At 34.6% G+C, this 9402-nt stretch overlaps 2 protein-coding genes across 2 annotated transcripts; both read right to left on the minus strand.

Annotated features, from left to right (window-relative positions):
• Positions 1-1280: 1280 nt before the first annotated feature.
• LOC143569643 (G-type lectin S-receptor-like serine/threonine-protein kinase At1g61390) lies at positions 1281-7797 on the minus strand. Its single transcript, XM_077055507.1, has 7 exons — positions 7779-7797; positions 6622-6819; positions 5158-5288; positions 4106-4319; positions 2984-3215; positions 2302-2452; positions 1281-1721 (listed from the first exon to the last, which is right to left on the minus strand). Exons 1-5 carry the CDS (start codon positions 7795-7797, stop codon positions 3127-3129), a joined length of 651 nt encoding a protein of 216 aa, XP_076911622.1. The 3' UTR covers positions 1281-1721; positions 2302-2452; positions 2984-3126.
• LOC143569642 (cold-responsive protein kinase 1-like) lies at positions 1344-2945 on the minus strand. Its single transcript, XM_077055506.1, has 3 exons — positions 2926-2945; positions 2302-2452; positions 1344-1721 (listed from the first exon to the last, which is right to left on the minus strand). Exons 1-3 carry the CDS (start codon positions 2943-2945, stop codon positions 1344-1346), a joined length of 549 nt encoding a protein of 182 aa, XP_076911621.1.
• Positions 7798-9402: the final 1605 nt, after the last annotated feature.

Here is a 9402-nt window from a genome sequence, read left to right on the forward strand (position 1 = left end):
ATCGTGTATGTATTGGGTAATTATCATTGGGTATCAGGTCCATGGTCATCGAGGAAGGCCTTGCAAGTATTAGGAATACCTCGTAGGTATCGGATATATCCATCTGTTTATTGAAGTTGCTAACATTATTGAAGTTCTCACATATACATTTCTTAGTATTTTATGTTTTATATAGTTTTATTATCCAAAGAAAATAGAAAAACTAAAAACCATTGAATTATTGAAATTTTCTATTACAAAGGACAAAATAGAAAGTAAAATGAAATGTTTACGGGTATAATTCGACTAAACGGATACGCATGCTTTGGCTAATCAGGTGACCCCATACCAAATACCATGTCGTCTAATAATCGTGAAATTTTTTAAACTAACAACATACCCAAATATCCACTCCATTACCAGTCCCCAATGTTTCAGGGTAAGCTCGTTTGCCGTCCATGTGAGTATGTGACTCATCCCAAAAAATGATTACTTTTTATTTGATGTCTCTTATATAGTGGTCATACCTCATAAGAATGCATCCATACATAAACTATTTGAATGACAAAGTCTAATAAAAGTGTAATCTGCATTAGAGATGAATAAAAATAAAGGAAAATTGAAAATAAATAATCTGATCTTTTGTGTATTGGCCGATAATAATCTCACCTTTAAAAATCACTACCAATGGTCCCACCTTTCAACTATTTTTGTCACAATGGTCCTTCGTTAAAAAGTACTTAACGCCGTTAAGTTTTTTCCTAGTTTCAACTCGATGTTTTAGGGCTTTTGATCGGAAGAAGGATACGAGTCGATCGATGTAAAACTTATCTCGAAATGGTGATCCAAACGACGAAACAATGTTTCAATTCGGGTGCTTGAATTTCTGGTTAACAAAAATCAAGCCATTTGAATCACCGTTTCGAGATAAGTTTTATATCAGTCGACTCGTATCATTCTTCGGTCAAAAGCCCAAAAACATCGGTTTGAAACCAGAGAAAAAACATAACGACGTTAAGTATTTTTTAACGGAGGACCAGTGAGACAAAAATAGTTAAAAGGTGGGACCGTTGCTAGTGAATTTTAAAGGTGAAATTATTTATTTCTAATTTTCCAAAAATAAAAGAGTGATTGAAATAGAGAATATTATATCTACAAAAAGGCCAACAAAATACAGAAATAGCAGTCCTTTATTGGCATAAAAAAGAGTTGAAACAATCTTTGGGTTAATAAGAGTTTCCTCTTACCCCTTATTCATTACATGCCCAAAATCTATATAGTCTATTCACATATTTTTCTATACTAAAAAAAAAATCATTAAAAAAAACTCATATTTATACATATAAAAACAACAAATATGTATACTAGACATTCACCATTGTTCCTGAAAAGCTGTGGCTGGCAGTAAAATCTCTTGAATTTGGAGGTGGTATTAAAGAAGGTGACTCACTTTCAAGATTTGAAGGAAAATCAGCAGAAACAGTTTCCCATGAATGCTTTTCATTTTTCCACCGGTTTTTTCGCTCTAAAAATTTCGGTTTTGATGGCGATTTTACCATTTCGACCTTCCACGTCAGCATTGCTACAACTTCTGACATGGGTGGCCTTATGTTTGCTTGAGCTTGAAGGCACAATAAAGCCACATGGATTGTTTGCATGACATCTTTTTCTATAAAACATGCGCTTCGCATTCGTGGGTCTACAAGATCGATCATTTTCGACCGTTCGTATAGCTTCCAAGCCTGCAATGGTTTGAAAAATAATAAACTTAGTAATCATCAAGAAAAAGAATCTTGAAAAACATTAAAAAAAAAGCTTCATAATTTATAACCATGGGTTGTTTTACATGTGAACAGGTTGACCCGGGTTATGTTTTATCATTTATCATTACTGGAATATTCAGTAAAATGGAAACGGGTCGGGTCAATCGGGTCGAAAGTCTCCCAAAATGTACTTTTAATGGATTAAACGCCCTGCTTGTGGTGTGAGCATATAATGTACATACATGTGGGACCGGGGGGGGGGACAGAATTGGAATTGCACTAATTTTGACATTATTTTACTAATTTCACGAAAATAACGTTAAAAGTAGCGGAAGGTTAATCATGCATCATGTGGTGGTGTTGATAGCCGAAAGACAAGGGTGCATGCACCATTTGAATAACTGTTCCCTTTAGCCCACTTCACTTTTCAGGTAAGTATTTAAAATGATCCGTTAAAGTCGTTAACCTGGCCCGTTTTTCATGTAAATGGGTCAAAATAATCGATTACCTGCATTTTGAATTTCTTTTTCCGTATACATTCAATGTTAAGAAAACTTACATATTCAGGGAGGTATTGCATTTCTAATGGCAAGTTAAGATTGGTGTTTTTCCTGCAGCTTATGATTTCAAGCACAAGAACTCCAAAGCTATAAATGTCAGCCTTTTCGGATAGCTGTCCTCTAATTGCATATTCAGGCGCCGTATAGCCTCTACAAAAAGGCAAACAAACATTATATTCGAGACCATATTATAAGAAATGTTGTATATCTAATCGTGTACAACCAACATGAGGTTAGAGAGTAACAGGTCAAAATGCGAAAAAATTTATATGGCCCAAAATTGTTTAATGGCTGACCCACCAACCAGTTTCATATACATATCGACTCGCTAGCCTGTTGAATCTATATTTTACAACCCACCAGCCCAATTAACACGTTTACAATTTGATTGCCACCCGTCAACCCATTTGACATGTTTAGATAAATGAGTTTAACATGCCATATTCAGGTTACAAGATGTCAAGTGTGTATGGGTCAGGGTTAATGTTTTTGACATGAATAAATATACGAGTCGTGTTCTGATTGCACAGTTCAACCCGCCAACCCAAAGTTTACCAGTCTGACCGTTTCATGTTTTTTATGGAAAATAACAAAACTTTGTGAATATTAATATCATCAACTACCCAACCACCGGGCCCACCATTTTGCGATGTGGACACCTATAACTGAATGAAGACTTACAGTGTTCCAGCAAATGTTGTGCTAAGATAAGCTTGATCTTCTGGGAAAAACCGGGCCAACCCGAAATCGCCAATTCTGGGTTGAAACTTGTTATCCAGAAGAATATTGCTAGCTTTTATATCTCTGTGAACGATCCGAAGGTGTTAATCTTCATGTAAGTACTGCAAGCCTCGAGCAATGCCTAATATTATTTGGAACCGAGTGTTCCAGTCGAGATACAGATCGGTTTTTCCTGTTCACAAAGAAAACATAATTAGAAACACATTTTTTTTTAAAAAGGTAACATGAATAGATGTGGTGATGTTCATTTGGGTTATGTTCTTCTCTAACACGTCAAATTGGTAAAAATAAATTAGCTGAAAAGGAAACGGGTCGATAGGGTCAAAAGTTGCCCAAAGTGTACTCTTACTATTGGGTATTACTGAAAATGTATAATTTTTGGATCACGTGGTACTATTTATTAAAAAAAATTAGTAGGGTTATGCATAGGTCAGTTTTGGGCTCAAATCAAAGCAAAAACCGAAAGTTTGGCTTTTTAGTTTTTGAAAACCGTTCAATTTCGGTTTTTTGGTTTTTACAATGGGTTTTGTTGGGTTTCGGTTATTTTTGGTTTTACTATTTGGTTTAAAAAATATCGGCCAGAAAATGGACCAGTAATGAATCTAGGCCTAAATCTTTTTTTTTTAATAATTAATTGATTAATACACATCTGGACCTAAACGTTTTGGACCACACAGTTCATTGATTTCTTTTAAATGACTTAAAGTCAGGTTTTTTCGGTTACTGTTCGCTCAGTTCTTTTCTTTTTTTTTTCTTTTGTTGATTGCAAAACCAAAAACCGAACCAAACCATTGGCTTTTACTGGGTTTGGTAATATTTCGGTTCGGTTAAGTCAGTTTTTCCAGTTATGGTTCAGTAATTAGTAATATGTATAAAAATTTGATACACATAAATAAGAAGGGAATCTTGTGACAATATCAATATAATCAATTATTATAACTTTGAAAGTTTTGAGAACTAAAAATGTCAAATCTTGCACAAAGACAACAATCTTTTGACCAAACACTATTTTTTTTATTTGACCCGTTTAACCCGTTAGAGATAAAACATAAATGCACGTACCATATATAATGAGATCCAAACTTTTGTTCTTCATGTATTCATACACGAGTAGCCTTTGAGGCCCTTCAGAACAACAACCGAGAAGCCGAACAAGATTCTTGTTTTGTATGCTTGTGATCATTCTCACCTCTGCAAGAAACTCTGCTTCCCCTTGTTGTGATTTTTCAAGGGCCAGTTGTTTTACTGCAACAAGTTGACCATCTTCTAGTTTACCCTATAAAAACCACTTAAACGTCATTAAGAATGTTAATTTATGACAGTAACGACACCAAATGAATTTCGCATGTATTGGTTTAGTCTTATTATTTTGGTCTAAAAGGCCGTGTTTGGGTCAAACCGGCTGATTCATGAGTTGGCCCGTTTAGCCCGTTTTTTATTTTTTATAAATGTGTTTATGTAATAACTTAAACTGGTTTGGGTGTCATTATGCCAAAAGTTTGGAGTTTAATAATAAATGGGCATGTTTTAAACATAACTGCTACAAAAGAATAAAAATAATATGCAAAATTTAGAATTTTAAATTATAAATATGCAAAAATACGAATAAATAAAAAATTTCGGGTTAAACGAGTCGTGTTCATGTCAACCCGTGAATACACATGCTGTGTCTGGTTAATGTGTGTGGCATGATTTTCTGGTTTGTGTGATATTTCGGGTTCAACCCACTAACACGACCAGTTTAACACCCCTAATCTTATTAGAGGTCGGTGGGTTGGATAACGGATCAAAATAAGATCAGGTCCTTTTATAAAAAATTAAAGCATTATATATGATTACAAAATCTATATTATTATGATAATAAAATATCCTTTTTAATAAAATGGCTTATGAGGTTCTATCTATCAGAATATACACTTTTAGACAACTTCCGGTCTTTAAGCTATTTATTTTACCAACCTCTTTGACCCATTACCCATTAGAGATAAAACATAACTCAAAATGGTCCGTTTACAAGTAAACGGGTCAAAACTTTGACACTTCTTCATTAATTATTGGCATTTATGAGTACACAATTTTGGACTTTATAAAAGAAGGTAATGTGGGATACATACCAGATAAAGTGGCCCAAATCCGCCTTTACCAAGAAGATTAGACTCACTGAAATTTTTAGTTACCTTCTTTAGTGCCTGGAAACTAAAATAGTTTATTGTCCGAAGATTCCCACTCAAATAATCTTTCGGGTCTACAATGCGATAAACGAAGGTTTGATTAATTTGACATTTTTAATAATAGCATTAGGCTAAACCATTGCAAATCATAAAAATAATAGAAGTGACAAAATGCGCAACTTAGGTAACAAGCAAAACATGTAAATTTTTGTCCGGGTCAATATGGGTCGAGCCAAATCAGGTTGGACGGAAACACTTTATGAATAATGCGCACCTTAAATATGGTTTGGTAAACGAGTTAGTCGAGTCGAATCAGGGTGAGCTTGGGCGTGGCTCGTTTATGTTAACGAGCTGAAATGTTACCTCAAGCAAGCTTGTGGATCATCGAACCGGCTTGCTTATTTTTATCATTTTGTAATTTTCACACATATTGTTATATATAAAAACTAGATATAATATTTGTAGCATACACATACTGCATAATTTATAAACTACATGATTCATAATTCATATATATTAAAATTAGGGTTGTATTTTTTATATATTAGAATCTGGGATTTACTTTTAAACAAGCCAAACAAAATTTTCAATATTTTTTGGATTTTTCTATATCAAGAGAATTTTCAATATACTAAAATTTGGAATTTGCTTGTTATTTATTCATTTATTTATCTATCATCATCATCGTACTTAGTATATCCCACCAATAGCAAAACTATGGTAGGGTCTAAGGAGGGTAAGATGTAGACAACCTTACCTCTACCCTGTAGGAATAGAGAGGCTGCTTCCGGTGAGACCCCCGGCACGATAGTAGTTTTGCATCAAGCCTTGGACATAAGGCACATAACCCTCAACCATTGGCACACCGGTCGATTGGTGCATGTACCCTTGTCTTTCGGCTATCAACGCCACCACATGATGCCTGATTGACCTTTCGTCAATTTTAACGTTATTTTCACGAGATTAGTAAAATAACGTCAAAATTAGTGCAATTTCACTTTTGCCCACCCGAGGGTTCACACATATATACATTATATGCGCGCCCGCAAACAGGGCGTTTCATTTATTTATCTATATATTTTTAAATATATGAGCCATAAATTAAACGAGCGAACCAGCTGAGCTGACCTTGGCTCAGGATCTCGGCTCAGCTTGTTTACAACGAGCCAATTTCAAGCAAGCAGCGAGCTTTTTGAAGTTTGAACAACCTTAAAGTATAGCTTAGAGAGGTCTTATGCATTGAATGTACACTTCGGGTGACCTTGAACTCATTTGACCCATTCAAACCATCACTTACCAAGCATTTTCTTATTATATTTTGAATTTACTTTTTTGACCCGTTAAAGATAAAACCTAACCCGAATCGGCCTTTCATAAGTAAATCTAAAATACTCAAAAAGCAATGACCTTTTCCGCTGTTTTTATTGTTTTTCCGCTTTCCCGACTTCTTCAACTGTGCTGGTTTGATAAACTTCAGATAGACAAATACAAGAATCAGCAAACTCAGAAGCATAATCAATGCCACCAGAAGGACCAACAAGATAGCTGTAGACTGACGCCCCCCAGATCTTTCTTGATTAAGCACCAATGGTACCGGATATGCAGCTGCATTCACAAACTTTACAACATTAGTATCAAGCAAAAAACATAATCAAATCATATCTTCTTTTCAACAAGCTTTAATATCATAATGCTAAAAAAACAACAAAAAAAAAAAACTAGGACTGTAACGAACCAAAATGAGCCGAACAAGGTCTTGTTCACATTCGTCCGTTAAGCTTTCATTGGACAAGCAAATGGTTTACGAATACCTAACCGAATGAAATTTCTTATTCGATATCGTTCATTTATAAGAAAATGAAGGTTCATGAACACATCGAAGACAAACAATGTTTATTTTAGATAGCTAACCGAGAATGGTTAAGGTCTACGGTTCGATCCGGCTACCAGCTACCAAGTTGGTGTTGGTGCTTTTTTTTTCTTAACATTCACGTTCATATGTTAATTTACATATAAGTTAATCGCATGATACTCATTTATAATTTTGTTCGATAGTTTATAATTTTGCTTAAATATATATGATAAGATTAGAAAACTCATTAAATTGGAAATCAGACCCCAATAATCAAACACGAGAACACACAATTTGAACAACTCCCTCAACTTTTTACTTTATTATGTAAAACTTAACACTTGGCCCACACAAACAACCCATTAACCTTATCAAACTATTTATACTAAACTCAAAACATAAACACACTATTTACACTTAATGACTTTAAACAACTAGATAGATAAACTCAATATTAACTCCAAAAATTTAAACCTTTCTCATTTCATTAAAAAATATTAAAAACCTTTAATGAACAAAAATTAACAAACATCGATCAATGGATCACGCTCACGACACAACTGAACGAACGTGAATTCCTAGTTCATTTATTAAACAAATGAACATAAACGAACTTCAGCTGTTTACAGCCCGAAATCCATTGATGCACACCGGTTAAAAAGCCAAAGAGAAATAGTTAGCATTTTTAAACAATTGTTCAAGATAAAATTACCTTCAAGTACACGACGCATTGTTCTTTCTTTCAAACTTCACGAAACCCGAATTCGATACACATCAGCTGATAAAAAAATCTTTTGTGTACGTGTTCTGGAATGATCTTGAGAGCGTGGTTATGTTCGAAGAAGACATGTTTGAGATATCAATGTGTTTAATGATATATACGAGGTAAGAAAAATGAGTTGTCTTGTTGAAGCCGGCAAGTGTTTGCTGTAATTCGATTGATTTGTGACTAGGAAACTGATAGCGGAATTAATGTTATTGTTCCTAACGTTTGTCTTCACTTTGAAATTTGGAAGCAGTCGCAGACGGTTGATTCGTTGCATGATAGAAAATTAGCATGTAAGTTTGTAACAAACCGCAAATGTTTGTTTTATATATACCTGTACGGACATAGGACTTATGCTTGTTTTTTTTTTTTCTTTTTTAACAAATTTACCCGTTAATTTGGTGTAGTGATAGGAAACCTGAGTTCCCGGTTTGGTCCTGAGGGCATCCGGGTTTTACCACAAGTGGACCTTCAGACAGGTGGATTTTCCCCGAAACTGAAGATAACTTGGAGGTGTTTAAAGGGCTACATGCGACTGGGTTGGGCCAGCTGGTGGCGACTTTTGCTATCGGGTCACCCCGTAAGGGATACCGAGACAATTATCTGTTGTTGGCCGTTAAAAAAAATTTCTTTATTGGACTGAAAAATCAAGATTGAGCTCAACTGGTTTAAAGCTCGAGTTTATTAATTTCTTTTTATTTTCTATTTATTTTTTACTGATATTGAAACATTTTTTAACTTGTTAAAAAATCAATTTCAAACAATTGTAAAAACATTTCGCAGTGATAATGGTATTGAGTTTATAAACGGACAACTTCAAAATTTTTTTAGATTAAATGGTATTATTCATCAAACCACCTGCACGTACACAACCCAACAAAATGGAACATACACATCTTCTTAATGTTGCTAGGTCACTTTTGTTTGAATGGGGGTTCCCCTCAAGTTTTGGTCTGAATGCATTCTAACGGCCACAAATTTGATTAACAGGACTCTCTCATCAGTCTTAAATGCTAAGTCTCCATATGAACGATTCTTTGGTTTTAAACCCTCACTAGGGCGCTTGAGAAATTTTGGGTGTTTATGTTTTTGTACTGTTTTAAACAACACTAATAAGTTTGAGTCTAGGGCTAATAAATGTGTTTTTTTTTAGGATATTCAAATTCAAAAAAAGGTTATAAATTGTGGAATCTAGATCTTAAACAAGTTGTGTTTTCAAGGGATATAAAATTTTATGAAACTGTTTATCTTTTTAAAGATAGTTCTGCCCTAAAACTTACTAATTCTCACACTGATAATACAATAAATCATTTAAACTTTTTTTTTTGACAAATATGATGACATTGATTGTTTTTCAAGTGACCCAAATCCCAGTGATGAGGAGGGGATTGGTTTAGAAAGTATAGACCGTGAACAGCCACATGGTGATATTCCTGCGGGTGCAAGTGAGGCTAATAGTGTTCATGTAACAGCTCAGCTACCGCCGCATCATAATATTGTCCACTTTTGCCGGGACGTACCACCATCGCCTCACTGATTTGCTTTTGGTTACTAAGGTGAAGACTTCCCA

The sequence above is a fragment of the Bidens hawaiensis genome, unplaced genomic scaffold (assembly GCF_021521415.1).
Source record: "Bidens hawaiensis isolate Kalapana, Puna unplaced genomic scaffold, B.hawaiensis_p1.1 tig00024624_1, whole genome shotgun sequence".
Taxonomy (NCBI): domain Eukaryota; kingdom Viridiplantae; phylum Streptophyta; class Magnoliopsida; order Asterales; family Asteraceae; genus Bidens; species Bidens hawaiensis.

Excerpts from the sequence above, each read along its gene's own strand:
- LOC143569642 (XM_077055506.1), bottom strand. The coding sequence starts at position 2,945 with ATGGTGGGCCCGGTGGTTGG. Across the intron at positions 2,453-2,925 it reads ATGGTGGGCCCGGTGGTTGG|AGGCTATACGGCGCCTGAAT; the intron begins GTAGTTGATGAT and ends GCCTTTTTGTAG. Across the intron at positions 1,722-2,301 it reads TGCAATACCTCCCTGAATAT|GCTTGGAAGCTATACGAACG; the intron begins GTAAGTTTTCTT and ends AAACCATTGCAG.
- LOC143569643 (XM_077055507.1), bottom strand. Across the intron at positions 4,320-5,157 it reads GATTTGGGCCACTTTATCTG|GGTAAACTAGAAGATGGTCA; the intron begins GTATGTATCCCA and ends TGGTTTTTATAG. Across the intron at positions 3,216-4,105 it reads TTTGGATCTCATTATATATG|GAAAAACCGATCTGTATCTC; the intron begins GTACGTGCATTT and ends CTTTGTGAACAG.